The sequence below is a fragment of the Phoca vitulina genome, unplaced genomic scaffold (genome assembly GCF_004348235.1).
Source record: "Phoca vitulina isolate PV1807 unplaced genomic scaffold, GSC_HSeal_1.0 scaffold21, whole genome shotgun sequence".
Lineage (NCBI taxonomy): Eukaryota > Metazoa > Chordata > Mammalia > Carnivora > Phocidae > Phoca > Phoca vitulina.
In genome coordinates, this window is record NW_022589724.1 from 4278080 (window position 1) to 4298639 (window position 20560).

At 40.2% G+C, this 20560-nt stretch overlaps 1 protein-coding gene across 3 annotated transcripts in view; it reads right to left on the reverse strand.

The window, feature by feature from the left end:
- GRIN3A (glutamate ionotropic receptor NMDA type subunit 3A) overlaps nt 1-20560 on the reverse strand; it is a 146069-nt gene that overhangs the window by 79215 nt on the left and 46294 nt on the right. For all 3 annotated transcript variants that reach the window (XM_032419145.1, XM_032419146.1, XM_032419147.1), the window contains exon 3: nt 7899-8946. In XM_032419145.1, coding sequence (XP_032275036.1) covers nt 7899-8946 — 1048 coding nt within the window. The remainder of the gene's footprint in view (nt 1-7898; nt 8947-20560) is intronic.

Below are 20560 nucleotides of genomic sequence, written 5' to 3' on the forward strand. Positions count from 1 at the left end.
CCTTATTTATTATCTGATTTTGACATTACTTAATGTATACCTTGCTCTCTTCCTGAAAAGATTTAAGGCAGCAGCTTAAAGGTCACACAAAATACAAGACAGTATAAATTAAAATAGAATGAAGCAGAAAAAAAAAACCCAAAATGAAACCAGGAACGATGTTTTTTAAAAGGCATACTGCAATGAAAATAAATCTGCTGTTAGTGGGCAAGAAATTTGCCTCCAAGCTCTCTAGAAGTTAGCTCAGAAGGAGAATCTTGCCATTTACCCAGTTCACAGGGACGAGAAAGAGAGACAGAGAACTAACTGTTCAAGATACATATAATTAATACTGCTATTAAAATCTGACAAGACTTTTCACTATTCTTATATTGTATCCCCTAGTTGTCAGACACAATGTAAGTTGCTTTACTTGGATTATTTTAACTTCCATAATCACTCGGTGGGAGCGGGTAATATATTAATGTCGTTTACAACAGTGCCTGTCTTATGGGAGTAGTCAATGAGTATTAGATATTCTGTTATTATTACTAATATTAAGTATCTCAATATCTAGAAGAATAAATCCCTTGAATCTTCTTTTTTAAGATTAAATTTAATATATATATTTTTAGAAGATTCAGCAACAATCACCCAAGTCAACAAAAAAGTCCTTTGGTATTTTCTTTGGAATTGTTTCACACCTATTAACTAACCAAGGGGAAATTTACCATCTTTAAAAATTCAGTCTTCCAATTCAGTAATATGGCAGTTTGCTTATTTGTTTATAATTGATTAAAACAGTCTTACTGAGCCAAAATTCACATACCAGACAATTCACCCATTTAAAGTATATAGCTCAATAGTTTTTAGTATGTGTAAGATACACAGAACCATCAACACACTCAATTTTCTACCCAAACCATTTTGATTTGTACATTAGAAAGTGTTTTAATGCAATTCTCATGGAGAACACTTCCATGATCTATTAGAGTTTTTGCTGCCAGAGAGAATGGGATGTGCCTCCTATTAAGTTTTCTAGCTGGAAGTACATGGAGCCCGTGGGAATGGCGGCTCTTCTCAGACTATAGCATTTCTTGGATTTTTTTCTTCTTTTGAGAAATTTTCTCTCTAGAATATCTGTCCTTTACCTTATTACTTTTCCTACTCTTGTCCCCCTTTCTCCGGCTTTCCAGTCTCTCGTAGCTCATGATGGAGTGGCCACAACTGCAGTTCTCTCCCTCTGGTCTTGGGGCTTCTGCACAGGCTCTTTTCTTAACACCTCCTGAGACTCCTTTTTAGCTCATTTACATTCTTCAGATCTCAGCCGGGCTGGGGGCCTTCTCTGATTCTCCAGTGGATCGGGTCTCCTGTGAGACTCTCAGATTCTGGTGTATTTTCTTCTACAGGAACTTACCATGGTTTAAATCATTAGCTGATTTATGTGCTCCCTTGATGAGTGTCTTTCTTTCCCACTAAACTCCATGTTACAAGGGCGGTGTCAGTTTTCTCACTGCTAAACTCTCAGCCACTGAGCATGGTGCCCAGAACAGAAGCTACTGTTACTGGATGAATTAACCTCACCTCCAACTCCATGTTCAGTCTCATCTGCCTTGGAGTTCTGGCACCCCTCCTTTGTTGAAGGCCAGCCTTTATTGCATGAATTCGTATATTTTATTGGGCAGCCACATGCTGTTATATGAAGATCAATAAAGGTGCTTTTTATTATTTGGGGAAATGCTTATCATTTCCTACTAGAGCTATGAAGTGTCCTTTACTTCAGGATTTCTGGTTAAAGTTTGCTCTTGCCTTCACAGCGGTCTATTTAATTTTTAATATTTACTTGAACGTTCACCAGGATTGTTTTTCTAAAGCAGCACCATCATTTGCCTGTACAAAAATGACCCTAACCTCATATTCCCTCTAAGGAGCTGATTTTTTTTGGTATTAGACACACAGAGCTAAAGGGGCATTTTATGTGAGAAGCTAGAAAAGAACTAGAAGGTCCATTAAAATCAGCAAGTAGCTCATTTCGAATGCTCATGTATCCTTTCAGCTGGGCCAATTCAACTCAATGAGAAGAGGTGGGGCTTTATTTCTTAGTGTACTTTGTGCTTTATGAAGGGATGTTCTCATCTTGTCTTATATCTCTGCAGATCGAATGTCAGTGGCTGGGAGGTTCTAAGAATGCCCAGGTCTACACCTTAGATCACACACCTAGACGAAGACTCTGCTGGATAAAATAATACTGCGGTTTCTATCCACCTGTCAATCATCCCCAAATGCTAAGAGGAAATGGCTTTGGATGATGAGGCAATGAGTGCTTGCTTCCATTTGTCTACTTTACCCTATGTTCTGCATTGCCTATAATGAATAGTGCTAGTTTTATGTTGGAGAAATACCCACATAAGCTCTATTAAATATATCACTCATAAATTCTTGCTTTCATGGTCTCATGCTTCAGGAGCCCACCCACTTTGAAGCATGGAGCTTACTTCCCAGAAGAGGTGGTGGGAGACCGGGAGAAGCTACATATATTACTGTTAGTGTAAAATAAATTATTCTGGCAAAAATAGTTAAGTGAGGATAGAACCATCCTCTTGAATTTCATTTGCACTGCGGCCCAGGCCCTCTTCCTTGGGGTTAGCTGCAGCTAACAAGCCAGCAACAAGATGATTTCTCCCGTCTGACCCCCGTCAGTAAAAGAAAGAAGTATTCCAACCTGCCTGGGCTCCTGCAAGAGGTCATAAACTGGTCTGCCCTGCACAGTATTTTGCTTTTAATTTTATTTGATTCAAAGTGGTTGGCTGAAGCCAGTGAATCTCAACTCTGAAATGGTGATAAAATACTCATGCTCTTAACAGTTTTATTAATTGTGATAAATGTATAGCCAGCATGCTAAACAATTATGATCGAGAAGAAATATGGTGCTATTACATTCACTCTAAGTTATCTGATATCATGGTTACAAATACTTATGTGGCCAAGACTCAATTTACTGATGGGTTGTATATCAATACAGATCACAAATCTCACTTTTTAAGTCGATAGGTTTTCATCCAAACACATCTTCCCATAGGAATATTTTATAGGTGATGTTTGGATTCCAAGACTGATATTAAAAAAAAAAAAAAAAAAAAAAAAAAAGCTGTAGCTCAAATTTTCGGCTAGAAATATAAACCATTTCCCAGAAAACCCCACTATTATTACAATTTAAAATATTATATGCAACAGAAAAGTAGTTTTAAGGAAAGAGGAGATGAAACCTGGGGAGTCCCTTTCTCAGATCTGGGGGCTTAGAGGCCTCTAAGAGCTGAAGACATCTATTCCTAGGAGCATGTTTCTTCAAAAGGTGCGTCTAGAAAAGTCTGAGAGGTGTGATTCTCAAAGTTTGCAGGCACACAATCGTAACAGGGAGGCACCGGGAGATTATTCCGAGGTAACTAAAGAAGAGTTTGAGAAGGCATTAATGTGGAGGCACAGGGAAATTTGCCTGAGGTGAATTAACTGAGCTGTGAGGACTGGAACTGGGATGAGAATGGCAGCATGGTATCCTGGGGGCGGTCCTAATATCTAGCAAGTGAGGAGCACGAAAGGAGATGAAAAGAAATTAGATCGTGAGTCCGGGGTAGAAGAATCTTCAGAGTGTGACCAATATGCCATCATGTCACCTTTCATTCAGATTGAGGGGATTTTTACCTTACAGCAGACAAACAAATGTCCCAAGAAAACTACAGAGATCTGTGACTTCTACATAAATGATACGTTTTCACTTACTTGAACTAAAATGCCGTCAAGCGAATTTGAATGGAGTTTGGAAAAATACTAGGAAAAAGCAAACCATATAGGCCCAGCTTCATCAGACATAACACACACACACACACACACACACACACACACACACACACGCACACACACTAACAATTCTCAGTTTGGACTGGGCCCTGATCGGCCTTTGTCCTCTGATAACTGCTGACAAGAAGCTAGGCAGATAGGATAATATCAATCTTCACCTCAAAAAAGTAAAAATCCAAGCTCTAGAGAGAGGGGCACTCAAGGGTCTGTGTGACTTTGATACAGGGCACCTTTATCTCCTTAATTCTCCATCTCGTCTCTCCACAAATCCTGTTCTCCAACACCATGAGACTTCTTCATGACTGCTGCTTTCTTTCAAACAGCAATTTTTCTCCCTACCACCTTCTCCCTTGGGGATCTCATACTCTCCGAGAGCTTTAATACACAAGATCACCTCTCTGGCCAGGATTCCCATGCTTCACTCATTCCTGAACTCTGGCTTCCGAATGCCTGCTGGATCTCCCCTGGATGACCAAAACAGATTTTTAAATGCCACATGTGAAACTGAACTGATCACCGTATTTTCTAGTGAAAATAAACTCCCTTCTCCGCTCACTTGAATGGTACCAGCATCTCAGACACTGAGGCCTGTGACTTGGAAGGTGACTCTTTGTTGCCTCTCACACTCAGTTCATCGCCAAGTCACCACCTGATTTCTTGCATCTGTCTTCTTTCTGTCAATGACTAGAGCTACAACTTCTGTTCACGGTCTTTCTCTTCTAATCTGGTTTATGTGCTGCTACCACAGCAACCATCCTAAATGGGTATCTTCCACTCTGCCATTCCATTGTTCAAGAATGTCAGTGCATCTCTACTGTCAGATGAAGTTCACTAGTCTTAGCTTGATGTCAAATATATTCTGTTATGTCAACTAAACTTAATTTTTAGACGTGGATCCCACCTCCCTCCTTTCATGGAACATATGCTATGGCTAAACCGAACTCCTCAAGATATCCTAACTGTGCCTTCCACTTTCCACTGCAAAGCAGCTCATTCTGTCCCTTTGCTTGGAATGACCATTCCCCCCTTGACACATGTGTCCAGTTTCCAAGTGTTCTTCAAGAATAAGCACACATTTTTATCTTGTTAATTAAGCCTTCCCTCGATGTACTAAGTGGAAGGAGACTGCCCTGTCCTTGAACTTTGACACTATTTCCTGTTTCCAAACTTCAGCATGTTTACAAGTTTCTAAGTTGTTTTCTCCTCTGCCAGATTTATTTACCTCTGAATTTCTCTACGTCTTTTAGTGTAAGAAAAAAGATACAGTCTCCTAAAGAGTTTAGCATTGGTAGGACCGAAAAGCACTCATGTAAGTAACTGCAATACACTTAAGGATGAATGCTGAGTGACTGAAAGGGTAGGAAAATTATTTTAATCATATCTCTCTGTGGGAGGGTAAAGACACTATCATTTGCATAATACCACATATCTGGAAGAAAATGGAACACTTCTGTCACCAATAGTATTCGTCCGAAGTCCAGATGTCAAGTATTGCTTAGTCAAATGATCTGGGTATCTTTATATGATAAAAACCCATAAGTGAGAGACTTTACCACAGAAACAACACAGGAGGAGAAATATACATTTTGAGGGGGAGCCTTAGTGGAAATTAGTTTATTATCTCAAATTGAAAGTACTTTATTTTTTAAAATTTTAAAAAGATTTTATTTATTTATTTATTTGAGAGAGAGATAGCAAGTGAGAACAAGCAGGGGGAGGAGTGGCAGAGGGAGAGGGAGAAGCAGGCTTCTCCTCCCCTGCTGAGCTGGGAGCCCAACGTGGGGCTCGATCCCAGGACCCTGGGATCATGACCTGAGCCGAAGGCAGATGCTTAACCGACTGAGCCACCCAGGCACCCCTACAAATGAATTTTGGAATAACTTCTGTCAAAAAAAATTCTTTTCAGATTTTGACCAGAACTGAACTAATGCTACAACTTAACTCCTCTTCCCAGTCAGCCTTCTGCTCCAACTCCTTAGGCAAACATTTTTTGAGCTCCAGTTTGTGAGTTAATCTTTATTTTTTAAAGATTTTATTTATTTATTTGACAGAGAGAGAGAGAGAAAGAGCACAAGTAGGAAAAGAGGCAGGCAGAGGGAGAGGGAGAAGCAAGCTCCCAGCTGAGCAGGGAGCCCGATGCAGGGCTCAATCCCAGGACCCTGAGATCATGACCTGAGCCAAAGGCAGACTCTTAACTGACTGAGCCACCCAGGTGCCCCCCACCTCGAGTTTCTAATTTAAGCATTACATTAGCAAGATTCATGTAAAAATCTGGGTAAGCCTCTAACAAGACAGTGAAACTTTGGGAGATCTACAGGCCAACTCGGACAAAGCATAAACAGCAGCTGCTAATACCACTGCAGAAGCATCACGAAAATCTCTCCTTAGGGTGACACATCTATTTATGCTACAGACTTATTGGTGTTCACTGGATTCCAGCTCATAACCTGAAGCCCTGAGTGTTCATTAGAAGACAATGCAATCCTTGCCTAATCAGTAAGCCACTGTTTGTTGAACCTTTTCATGAGGTTCATGTCACTTACCAGGAGGTTTGCAGTTATGGGCCAAGTTTCTCATGTTCATTTGTTTGCAGAACAGACCTTATATCTTAATCCAAACCATTTACGAGAAGTCTCTAAAGCTGCAGGCAGTCCTCTGGGCCACTTCATCGTTTGATAAAGATAGTTGCAAATGTCCTATATGTTGATGCTCTATGAAATTAATTTTAAATGTTCAATAGAAATTTATAGTAAAGTTTTAATACCTTGAGACTTGGTGTGAAAAGGGGTATTTGAAAAGGCATGATGACAGTTTCCCAATTTGAAATGCTCAGCTGAGCTCAAGTTGCTTTAAACACAGCGTGTCCCGGGTATGCCCACTGAATTGCAACTTACTCTAATCTCTCCTAGATGGGTCGTATGCATTGGGACATGCTTCTGCTCTGGATCTGAATTCTGTTTCCCGTCAGGACTGTAGTACGCCCTTGGGCCTTCTTCCAATTTCCTTGAGCTTCAACTACCACCTCCTTACTACTCCCCCTAGGTTGGACTAGTCACTGAAAGGGTTCCTGTTTTAATCCAGACAGAACACAGGTATGGCTCTCCTTACTTGAGTATCACCACCGCTTTACCTGTATACCTGAACTCCATCCAACTCCTCCCTTCTCCCCTTAGGGTCAGATGCCCAGGATATCAAAGGCAGACTAGAATAGATACCCTTTCTTTGAATGACCTTGGACATTATAATGTGACTGCTGGCACCATACCATCCAGCCAAGGTGGCCAGCTGTATGGCTTTCCTTACTGTACATAAAGACACCCAGTTTTTAGCTAATCTTGCCATCTTAGTTTGTTCAGTACTCCTTGTTCTATACCCATTGAGTTCTCTAGCATCTGACTTTGGGTGTTTATGATAAAATGTTCGTTTTTTCCATTTTACTATTTTTTTTTTTAAAGATTTTATTTATTTATTTGACAGAGAGACATAGCAAGAGAGGGAACACAAGCAGGGGGAGTGGGAGAGGGAGAAGAAGTCCCCCGCTGAGCAGGGAGCCCAACATGGGGCTTGATCCCAGGACCCTGAGATCATGACCCGAGCCGAAGGTAGTCGCTTAACCGACTGAGCCACCCAGGCATCCATTTTACTATTTTTTAATGGCAAAAAAAGAAAAAGAAAAAAAAGATTCCTTGCAATTTAAATGTGGATCCTACCATTTATTTCCATTAATTCCCAAGAGAAGTAATTAATCAGTTTTTGAAGTCTGCTTTGGGTGAAAATACTTTGTGAGTCTATTCCTTGATGGCCATTCTGTCAGATGCATAAATAACACAAAAAAACCTTACTAATAGATATTCCCAGCAGAAAGACTTTCTCTAGAACAAACACCCCCATAAAACCCCTCACTCTTTTTGTTTCATTCAATAAAACAACAAAATATTTAATTTAGCTCTTGGTCTCTAGAGATGGCTGAGAGAATATTCTGTTAGATGAAAGAACATCGACATACTACAGCATAGGACATAATATATGGAGTTATAACGGACAAGAGTAAAAAGAAGCATTACCTTAGGATCATGTATTCCAGAAAGCTCTTCATAGATCTTCTCACCTACCATGACAGCAGCCAAGTTTGCCGTGTATGTAGAAAGGCAAAACATACAGAAAATGGCCCAAAGGTTCATTAGAAACCTGCCAGTCCAGCATTTTGGGGGTTTGATGGCTGCTGTTCTACCAAACAAGAGGGCATAACATACATTCAAGGCTGAAGAAAAGGAGAAGACTTTACTTCTATTCCGTCCCTTGGGAGTCATACCAAAGGGGCTCTTCCATTCATACAGAGTGAGGAAGATGGCAGTGATGTGCAGAGCCACAAAAATCCCCAGCCACATTGTCCAATGGAGTGGCCACATGAAGGCTCCAATGGGAGCTGCTGTGTCTCGGGTCCTCACTAAGATGCCCAAGCTGGTGGAAAAGAAAGGACTGGTGAAATCTATCACCTGGCTTCGTGCAGTATTGATGCTGAAGGAAGTGACTGCCAGGTGGGCTGACCCACTCAGGAGATCACCCACCAGCCCAGTCCAGTGCCCATTTTTCCAGGCTCCATACTTGCCATCCCCAACAATATAGAGGTCAAAGTCAAAGTTCATGTCTTCCGCTAGCTTTTCCAGCAGATCAATGCAATATCCATAGCAGCACTTCTTGAATTTGATGGGCACTGTATCATTACTGCTATGAAGGCTGTTAAAAAGGCTGTCCAACATGGAGGAGTCGTTAGTCATGGGGTTTAGACAGAGCTGGCCAGCAGGGCACAAGCCTTCATCATCTACCTCCCGTGTGAAGACAAATGGATGCTCGATCAGGGTAACCACTCTCAAGTGTAGTTTACTCGGGTATTGGAAGTGGGTTTTGTGCCTCTGGGTCTGCTCTGGCCATATTCCATAGTCCATGACAATCTTGCCCCCTTGCCATCTGCCCAAACGAGTCCACATTGGCTTTCCCATGGGGTCATGTTGCAGATTCCAGATGAAAAAGTTGTTCTCTGAGCTGATGATAGTGGAACCTTTTACTTTGATAGAACCACTGAGGCCTCTGAAAGTGGTGTTGGCTAGAAACCTGGCAAAGAGGAGCAAAGGCAAAAAGTAAGGAAAAGAGGTGAGGCCAAAGACAGAAAGGAGTGCTCATCTCTGCCTTAATAAAAAGAAACTCTAATTTTTTTTAAAGGCCCTGCCTATAATTTCCTCAGGAATTAATAAGCTAGACTATTCCTAAGAGAAGAGTCTTATTTCATTGAGCAAATGAGATCTTACCCTTAGGTCTAACATTTGGGCTAGGTGCGTGACTCTTGGTCTTACTCCAAATCTCTTTATTCCTAGTTAAGGGATGTGTTAATTGTTTCCTGTTGTAAACTGTTAATTATATATCCTCACAACTTTCCAAGCTATGGAGGTTCTCAGCATCTTTAACATGTTTCATTTCTACTGTTCACTCTATTCAATTGCAACGAAATCAGCTCAATACTGTTTTTGGTGCAAGTTTTAGTAAGTATGCCTATCCTTTTATAATTGCTTTAAAACTGCATTCATAATTCCAGAAAATAGCCTAATCTTACTTTCAATGTTTCTCTTTTCACAGTGGAAACAATCAACACATCTGTCCCCATAAGGCCAGTCAAAGTGGCCTCCTGGATATCATCCACGGAACAAAGAAAAAGATGAGAAATAGACTTGCAGATCTCAGGATAACCTCAGGCTACCCTCCCTCTAAGTCATTAGAGAAAAACAATTGGCCCTGGCTCTGGAGAGAGTTTCTCTGCCCAAGTCAAAGAAAGGAAAATTACCAACTGAATGATATACTGATTCCTAACCTAGGGAACCTGGCACTCTCAAATATATGTTCTGATATGGGCAAGGCAGGAAAATGCTTGGTCAGTGTCTGGGAAGATAAGGCAATACGAAGTAATATATAAACTTGTGGTACTTTCTTACTCTTAATTATGGCCTGTGCCCAAAGAAAAGCCTAGACTTTGACATCAGACACACCTCTGTTTGGATTTTGGTCCAGCCACCTTCTAGCATTGTCCTTGGTTTTGTCTTCAGCAAAATGGGGAAAAATGATACTGCCTCCGTTACAATGGCTGGAAATAATACATGGAAAGTATATACCCTACCTTTTGACCTAGAACAGATGTTTCACATATGGTACCTATTATTCAATGTCATTCAAGTTTTTTCAATCAAGGCTGTCCCCAGATCACTTTTCCCTAATCTCTAACAGAACTTCTCTAGTTGGAGACACCAAGTATTGCATTACGAGAAACTCATAGAGGGTACTCAAGACACATTTTAAATTAAAAGGAATTATAATGAAATGTGGAACGTAACATAGAAGTTTTTTTGAGGAATCAGGTGATACAAGTCTAGACTCTCAGCAAAACACATTCATCCATTGCCTCCCACCAACATTACTCAGTAATTTACAAATGCAAACACAAGTAGTAAAAAGTTATGCTGCCACAGAAAGGACCTAGAAAAATCAAATTGTGTGAAGAATGTACTAATTTTCATTAGAGATATAAATGTAAATCACATTTGAAGATGCTCCTATCACTAAATGTAATGAAACTGCTCATTTTGGTAGATTGCATGTAATGGTAATTATTCATGTTAGCATTCCCCAGTGGGACTCTCTACCACTTAAAATGAATTTTATTTTGCAACAAGTAACGAAGTCTCAGTTCTTAGATTTTAAAATAGTTTTATGCTTCTTTAGAGAAGTAGGGAACCAAATCATTAAAATATACAGATTAACCAATTGATAAATTACCTAGGTACTATAAAGGAAGATTGACTACAACTGTGTTTCTAATGAGCAATCTACAATTAGATGTGTTCTCTCTCTCTCACAGACAGACACACACACACACACACACACACACACACACACACACACACTGACATAGCCTAGGGAACAAACTGGTTTGTAGTAAACATTTCATTTGGTCAATTTGATGATCAGTAAAGTTGGAGTTGTAGAAAGAGAATCCCTTCACTATTTTAAGAATATTCGGGACTTACTTGTTATAGATTTCTAGCTGGATAGACCCTTGAAGGACTACCACTGAAAAAATATATACTCATCTCAGAAATCTTTCAGAGATTACGTAACTCCTTCATTCCAGTAAAACTTATTCATTATTGATGTTCAATAACATCCAAGATGGTGGTGACTGAAGGACAATGCTCAGTTGTCTCTGAGGCATCCATTTGTCACAGAAACGCAAATCTACCAGGATCTAAACGTCTTCAGTGTTCCCACACCAGAAAACCCAGTGCCTGTTTCACCATGCAACTGGCACCAAGAAATTGGGTCTCAGAGAATCCCCATTTATGACAGATGATTTCGGTCTATTTTATTTTCAGTTTTACAGAGAGGGTAAAGTAAAATAATCTCATTGATAGCTTTTAGTTATAGTCCCCTTCACTATATATTCTTTGTAACGTGATGACAACGCAAAAGCAAAGTTGAAATGCCCACTGATTAAATGGTTGAAATGTCACTTTTGCTCTAATCAGTTTCTACTATGGTCCTTTTTATTCTGCCTGGATTCTTCTTGGATGAACAAGAAAACGAAAAATCAGGAATAAATTTATTGACAGGAGAAACTGATGCAAATACCGTTCTTAACCTTAGAGTTACAGAGATGAAAGACACAGTCATTGTTCTCAAGGACGTGAAAGTCTTCCGATGTGGAGAAAGAAAAGTAAAGAGGCAATTCGAGGGTCATGATAGAGGTAAATCTGGGTGCCACTGGGACAGAGACCAAGGGCTCCTGCACATTCTACTGCAGACATGACAGGGAAGCTGCTTAGAGAAGGTGTCAGAGTTGAGTGTGTATGAAAAAATAGCCGGGAAGAGAAGCTGGGGACTGATATTATCATCCCAGGGAGCTGTGTGTGCCAAAGCCAGAGATGGAGCGCAGGGTGATACGTGGTGAGAAATAAGATGGGAGATAAAGGTGGGAAATGAATTTCAAAAGGTCTGAGTTTATGATGAAGGTAATGGGGAGCCACTGAGGGGATTTTATCTGGGGAAGGACATGACCATCAGATTTGATTTTAAAAAGGTTTTTCCCCTGTTAGCTATATAGAAAATGGTTTGGAGGGAGGAGGGGGCTGAGCACACTTTCATATGTGAAGAATAATACTCCTTCCCTCCTTCTCTCTCTGCTTGTTTCATAAGGGACTTAAGGTGGCAAGAGCTAAGGTAATAGCTGTGTAAGTGGAGAAATGATGGCGTCATCAGGAGAGATAGTCTTCAAAAAGAAAAGTAGTCATTTTAAGGCACCAAATGCAGAGGGCTGCATTTCGTCCACAAACCACACTAAGGGTGTGTGAAACTCAGCTTGATGGAAGGTCACATAAATAAGTCCCGGAGTATTTAGCTGAATATCAGCTCAGTGTAAGCCCATAGAGCAATGTGGGTATAAAAAAGGAGAAAAGCGATCTTAAATTCTTTTAATAGAAACTTAGAGCCTGGGTCACAGGGACCAATAATATCACCACACTCTGTGTTGATCGCACTACTGCTCTAGCCTAGAAATGAATTCTAAATAAACTTTCCAGCTTCAAGAATGTTATGAGGGAAGGTAAGGAGGTGGAAAATATAACAAGGGGTAGGAAGCACAAAAATCCGATTGCAGAGCAGGGTAGAGAAACAGGAGAAAATAATATAGGAAAAGCAGATCGCAACGAGACTGTAGAGGCTTTGCATGTCCATTTTATGAGATTGGATTTTATTTAATGGGAAAAGGGGAGCCATGAAGATTTCTGAGCAGAGTAATGATATAGGCAGAGGTCTGCATTAGTAATATTGATCTGGAAACAGGTACTCTGTGTACATAGGAAGGAAGAGATGGTGACCAGGAGACCACTTAGAAGAATAGTACGGTAGCTTTGTCATGTGTAATAAGGGCTTGGATCTCTCTCTGAGTAAGAGCCTAGTTTAGCACCGTGCCTTTCCTGTCTAGTGTTTAACAAAGCAGTCAGGTATCTATGTTTTTTATCAGCATACCTCCCAAGATACCGCTCTGCTCAAAAGAATGAAGCTCATTAGTGAATTTGCATTGAGGTAACTTATCACTTTAGTAAAAGCTCCCAATTATCTCGCTAATTAAGAATATGTGTCGATTTGTATAGGAGCCAAGATAAAACGTGTACTTTGCAAATTATGTAAAAACTCTTTTTGAGACAGTTCACAGTATAAGCAAGATCAGTGTTTAATACATTTAAGATATATTTTAGAAGCCACATTTGCACACAAAACTTGACATGCTAATTAAAGGATTTTCTTATTCATTAAAACAAATGAACAAAGATGTCAAAAAAACAACACGTCATCCATTCAATCATTGATTCATTCAACAGTACTGTGTGCCAGGCACTGTGCTAGGGGCTAGGGGCTAGGGGCTATAGTAATGAACAAAACAGACACAAATCTATGCAGCTTATATTCAACTGAAGGAGACAGAATAAATGTGATAAATAGGTACTATGTATGGGATATTAGAGCTGCTAAGTGCAAAGGAGGAAAAATAAAGGATAAAACATCCCTGTGACAAGATGTGTCTGGGTTGGCAACAGTGGGGTGAAATTTTAAACTAGAGAGGCCAGCAAAGAAGGAGGTATTTTCGTAAAGAGCAGAAGAAAGGGAAGAAGCTAACCAGAAGGAGGAGATCTAGATAGAACATTCCCTATAGAGGGAGCACCGAGTCCAGCTTTCTTAAAGCGGGGTCGTGTCTATTGCTTGAGGAACACCTATAGGAGTGAGGGGCATAAGAGTTTAAGACAAAGTCAGAGAAAATGTATGGGTAGTGGGAGTTGGGGAAATATCATGTTGTGGGTCATTGTAAGGACTTTGTTTCTTCTCAGCATGAGGTGGAAAGCCATCGGTGGATTTTGAGAGGAGAAGCAATATGACATGACTTACATTTTAACAGGATCACCACAGTGCTGTGTTGAGAATGAACTGAAGAAAAGAGCAGCAGCAGAAAGACCAGTTAGGGGACTGTTTCCAACACCCAGACAAAAGGTGATGATGGTTTAGCCTGAGATGGTAGCAGTGAAGGTCGGATCTTGATATACTTTGGAGTTGGGAATAATAGGATTTGCTGATGGCTCAGATATGGTTGCTAGGAAAAGGAGACACAAGGATGACACCAAAGTTTTTGCCCCGAGCAAGCGGAGGCATGGAATTGCCACCGAGGTAAAGAAAACTGTAGGAGAATCAGATTTGATGTGGGTGAGAACTACCAGTTCAATTTGCTCAGCTTAAGTTGGAGGTAACTTCTAGAAATCCAACGGCAGATGTCAAGTAGGTAGTTGGAGATCATGTGGAGCTCAGGAATGAGGTGCGAACAGGAGCTACGAAACTGGAAGCCATCCCTCTAGACACAGTATTTAAGGAGACCAAATGAGATCACAAGTTGAGTTAACTGTAGATGAGAAAACCCAGGAGTAAATCTGGGGCACTCGAACACTTGAAGGTGGTGCTGCTGAGGAAGAACTAGCAAAGGGACCTGAAAAGTTAACCAGAAGCTAAGAGAAGAGCAGACTGCGTTGGGTTCTAGAAGCCAAGTAAAAAGAGATGTTCAAGGAGGGACAGTGATCAACTGTGTCAAATATTTCTATATTCCTTAATAAGAGAATGTTAACTGCAGTGCTTATCTTAATTTACCTAATTACATTATTCATGTACTATTTTTACTTTGTAAAAACTTGGTCTAAAATTTACTAAAGTTAAATAAAAATCTCCCACTACAAATAATGTTGCCATGCTCTTAACAGATTTTAAGATCTGTTGCCCCCTGATTTTTCTTCTTATTCAGCGTATAGTTTTGCTAGTATTATGTTTTTTATATTTTTTATAAATCTGTACCTTTTCTTGCTTATGAACTAATTCTGTAATAATCCCATTGTTTCCAAGTTTTTGGTTTTGGTAGAAACCAAACCGAATATTCCTTAAATACATCATCAACCTCCCGTGTCTTCTTCGGTGCCCAGGTGTTTATAGGTCAGATATTTATTTCTACTTTGATCTTTTTTCACTCAACTTACCTTTGTATATCTACTTCTCTCATTTGTTTTTTATTTCTTTTTAAATTGCCCTCTTATCTTTGTTTTGTTTTGTTTTGCTTTCCCCCTACCGTCGCCTTCCATTAATCTTATTTGTACACGGGCATATCTATTTTACTCTGTAAAGCCATAAAATGTATTTTCCCCTTTGGGAACTTTCTTTTGTATCATTAAAAGAATCCGTATCCTCATTCTCTTATATCTTGAAAAATGAGCTGAATTTCTTTTCCCATGATCATCTCATCGTATTTAATGTTCCCCCCAGCCCCCCGAGGAATGAGAGTTTTTTCATCCTCCATAAAGCTCTATAAAATTTTTTAGACTGTGAGAACTTAATTTTGAATTTTTGCCTTTGCTTCTATTATTGTTAGTGACATTCTCTCCAACTTCCCTCCCAGCAGCAGCACCACCTAATTCTGTCAGGTTGACTTGTTCCTATACAGTGAATCTAAGTATTTATTTCTTGGTCCCTTTTAACTTAGCTCTAGAGCTACTGACTATAGCAGAAGCTCAATAAAGCCCTTCTAGTATGAAACAAAGGAATATCCTTAAAGTTTCCCATTCTCCTTTCCCTGGGGCGGGGGGGAGGGGGGGAGGGGAGGAAAGTTGGGAAGAGATCTACTAATGTTCAGAAATCTCATCTTTTCTTCACATGATTCATTATCTACAATCATGTAACGAATCTGCCGGTCAAAAGTCACATCCTCCAAAGTTCTACACTTTTACATTTGTGACAAGCTCATACTCATCCAGTTTTTTTCCTGCTCTTTTTCATTGGAGAGCCCCAAACTATTCTGTCTTTGGATAGTCTTACGTCTTTTAGAGAACTCACATGCAGTTCTGATCTCTTACAATCAGTATAGATATCCAGGTGTCTGAATTATTAGCTATTTATATTTTATGTTTGCATTTTAATCCATGAGTGTGGTTTTCCGTCATTCTCCAAGACTTTTCCCTCGTGCCCCTTGTTCTCTAAATTACCCTCATTTTGTGTCTCTTTCCAGGGCTCTAGATTACTTCCCCTTCCTCCAGGTTCCTCACAGTTTCTGACATGTGGGTTAATCCGTGGTTATCTCATTATTTCTTTACGCTCTTTCTCTTATTTTATTTTTCTGAATTTTCTCTTCTTCCTCTCTTTCCCTCTTTTCCTGTCAGTGGACTTTGGAGAACAGAATCACCAATACTCTGTCCTGTTAAAAGGAGGTGTTCTCTTGAATCAGCTCTTGATCATCCCTAGTTAATTTTTACGATTTTTGTTGTTGTTGTTGCCACACTCCAGGCCCTCTCCCACTCTTTCTGCAATCCATCTATTTACCTCCCTTTATTCTTTTCACATCTTTTATACCATCTCCCTTTCCTTTTTTAAATGGCCCCGGGGACCCTTTGCCTATCTGTATGGCCAGCTGTTACTAGTTCAGCTTTGACTTTGCAGCCTCTTTCATTGCAGCAGACCCCTGCCCGACGACATGAATTTGCCACCTCAGCCACAGAGCTTACCCACGGTCCAATTCTGCCGGAGGACATTGCTTTCTTCCATTTTGTTCTCTGTGATTGGGACAGCTCTCCAAATTAAATATTAAACATAGATGATTTCTTGAGCTCCATGTGAAATGATGCCTTCACTGTCCTCTCTAATCCTTCGTAGTGATCCTAAAGTGCAAGCATTTGGCAGATGATCACCTCCACCTTTGACTCTGTGGGCCATAAATCTGTGAGGGTGTGGATTTTGACATTCTCCACATTCCGAGAGCAGTCTCTTCCACAGAGTGGCTGGTAGGAATAAACAAACCCTCCCTTTCCACTGCTCTGCTGTAACACTGCAGGCTGTCAAGCTGAAAGAGACTTCAGCGTGCATCTAAGCACCTAGAGAGTACCGAGCCATCTTTGTATCTTAGGCACAGCACAGTGCCTGGCCAGGGTTACTGCTCAGTGATGTCTGTGGGATAAATGAAATTAAACACATGTCTTTTGCTCAGATCAGACATGTATCTCTTAAAGAGCTCTTCATCACTTTGCCAGAAGAATAGGGCTAAAACAGCCAGCCAGGAAGTATCTGCATCTGCAATTTACAAATTGTTCACCCTGAATAATGCATAGTATCAAAAATAGAAATTAGTTCAATGGGAAACCTCTCCGATGATAAGGAACTTAATAGGAATTAGAAATTGCTAAATTTCAACCCTTAGAGCAGAGGCCCCCCCCCCACATATTTTAATCACTGATCACATCAACTTACAAAGCTCATCTTTTAAAATAAATTTCTATCAGTTAAGGGATAAGAGCAATTTAATAACATGCTAAATATACATATGTACAAACATATGAATCCTTTGAGTCTATGCTTTGCCAACATCAGCAAAACTCAGTTACTTACAAGTGAACTGTACAGCGGAAGGACAGCTCCTGTCCTTCTTGGTTTTTTCCCCAAGAGGAGAAAAATAGTAGCCTATGCGATTGTGTTAATATACCTTCCGGTGTGAATACATACACATCAAAAAATCAGACACATGGATAGAACACTCCTCCTCCTGCTTTCGTGTGCCACAAGTGACAATTTGGCACTTTTTTCTTTCTGTGTTTTTCTCTCACATCGTGGTTAGGTCTGTTCCATAACCTTAAGTTGTTTTCCTTTCCCTTTGCTTTTTGGTATGGACCTTGACTCTTCTCCACACCTGTGGTCTGTGCCCAAGCCTCGGACTACTCCTGGTTGCTTTGTGGAATACCCCAACTTGCTTCATTCTTGCTCTCTGGATCTGGCTCCAGCACTACCCCAGGTGCTCATACCCCTTCCAGCAGCAGAGCCCTGGCACTGGCATGTCATGCAGTATTTACCAGTCCCTCATCCATTTAAAGGGTTATAGGGTCTGGAGATGGAAGTGGCCTGAGAGATAGATCTGGAATTCAGAGTAGAGCTGCAGTATTACCCTCTGTACTTTCATACCTCTTTCTGACATATTTCCAAATTTTATAGTAGATGCATACAAAGTAAAAAAGTCAACAAAGAGCACAATTTCCTCTCCGGCAAATAAAAGCTTGGAAGCTCTCCTAATTTGGAAAAATTCCACAGTTTAAAACCTGCTGGATGCTGGACTAAGCAAATTTGAGCTGTTTTCATCAAAACAGAGTCCTGAGGGAATACCTAGTTTCCAATGTTCCTTACTTGAGGCTTCCATGACTTTGTGAAAATTTCAGACTCAGCTCTTGGCATGACTTAAGTGAGAGAGCGAGGCAAATTCAAAGGATTTCAGTCAAGTTAGTCCAGTGATAGGGGTTCCTACTGGAAACATCTGGAAACAGACCTTAAGTGTTGGTCCCTGAGATTCATGACACCAAGGCATGTGCTTTCTAGAGCAGAGAGTGTTAACTTAGGAGTAACAGCTGGACATACCAGGTTACCTCACAGCAATGGTACTCCTTGGGGATACAAGGAACCGGTGTTACCAGCCTCCACCCCCTGGCTCCCATGTTCAATGCAACTGTATCTCTTCTAAGTAACTGATGAAACCTATAGGCTAACTAGTTTGACTCAGTAGGGTCCTCAGGACAAGAACGCTTATACATGGGTCATCATGCCTGCTGATTTTATATAGTTTTGACTGAAAGAATATGAACTGCAAAGTAATGGGATCCCAATTAAGGAAGGTTTATATTAATTCTGAATTGGGAATTTGGATTTAGATGAACCGGTTTAAATCTTCCCCTATAAAGTACTAGCTGTATGACCCTAGGCATACACCACTTAGAGTTTTCAAGGTGGGACTACTTATAGTTAAGGAAATTAAAGTTTCCAAAGGTTAAATAACTTTGCTATGGTCACAGTGCCAGCAAATTATTGTAAAGGTGGGCAAGAACATCCAAAATTAGAATTATATCATGCAACCTCAAGTTCTTCTGGAACTCTTTTAATGTCCAGGAATAAAATGGGGCCCATCAATTTGTATCTTGGGATTTTTGAATGGATATTTGTTTTGGTCTTCTTTTCTGAAGTTTCCTAGTGCCTCACAATACCTGGCACATAGTAGGGTGTAAACAATAAGTGCAGAATCAATAAATAAAGCAACATTTACTATGAATGAAAGGCCAGCGAATCTTGGTATTGCTTGACCATGCAAGCATGAAGATGAACAGAGCTTGGGGGAGAAAGGGTCTCTAGCATGCTGGACCATTCTTCAAGGACAAATGAGGAGGGGGCCTAACACTGCCAGCTAATGCCAGACAATAAAGGTAGAATGGGTGCTGTCCCAATGAAGAATGATAGATAGCTAGGTCAAAGAAAGTGGATAAAAAGATGCCGATAATTAGAGGAGCATATCTTCTCTTAGTGAAAGAACAGAAGAAGGGGATTGTAAGCTTCCTGAGAGCAGGGCCCCTATGTTCTACTCTTTGTGTCTCCAGCATTAGCCAAAGACCTCACCTAGTATTAGTAAGCTTTAAGAAATGGTTTTGAATGAATAAATGAACTAATCACTGCCTACTTGATACAGAACTCAGCTGCAGGAGCTGTTCCAAGAATAAAGGCAAGATTCTATGGCCTGTTGAGAAGCTAGAATAACTATCAGGACCATAATTAGTAAGCTAAAGGGTCAGGGACTTCTTACGCCAAGAGAACGAGGGTCTGTGTTTAGACTCTTGGAATCCTTAAAGAAAGGCTAACAGTCTTCAACCATGCTACGACTAACCCTAGGGAGCTCTTTCTCTAGGAACAACAGATTCATCAGCATCCAGGGCCTAAAGTAAGCATGGACAAATCTTAACCCTAGAAACAGTAGGTCAAACTCCTACTTACTTTCGCCAGAATCTGGCGTTTATAATGCAATAAGGGAGAAAATGCAGGTAGGCTAAAACTAATTTTGAAAAGTAAAAACAATTTTTCTATCATAATGGTTGAAAAAATTACTTTCAAGGTTTTTATGCTGTATTACTTTATCTGGTTAATTCGTTACAGGATTATAACTTTATAAATACGTCATGGCTAATGTTCTGCCATTCAAGTGACATCCAGTATGCATATAAAATGCACACTTCTTAGCTTGGCATAAAAACCCTGTGTGGCATGCTATCAAATTAACTACTTTTCCAGGATCATGTCAAATCCTCTTCATATGCAATGTATGCTCCAACTGTACCAAATTTCTCTTTAGGGTCTTGCCATTTCCTATGACTGTGAATTTGCTCCAAACCAGAAAATGACTCGTTTAGCAAGATTCAATTCCAGTCTTTCTTCCTCAGTCTCTGAGAAGAGTTAATTGTTTTCTCCTCTGTCTATATGAACATATCTCTATTTTTAAGAATCACGTGTCTTTTTGTTTTATCATTTCCTTATTTTTCAACCTCAGGCTCTAGGCTGTCAGCTTGAAAATGGCAGGATGCATGTCTTCATTCTGTCTACCTCACCCTAGTTCAACAAATAGTCATCGGCTGCACAAAAACACTCATGTTACTGAATAACATACCAGACATCATCGCTTCAAATAATTAACATTTAATAAAACAACTTGCAAATAAATTGTTAAAGATCACACTATGAACGTAGCCTCCAAGTGGTTTTGTCTTCATGTACTTATGATGGACATTAGCTCTGGCGAGTGGGGACCCTG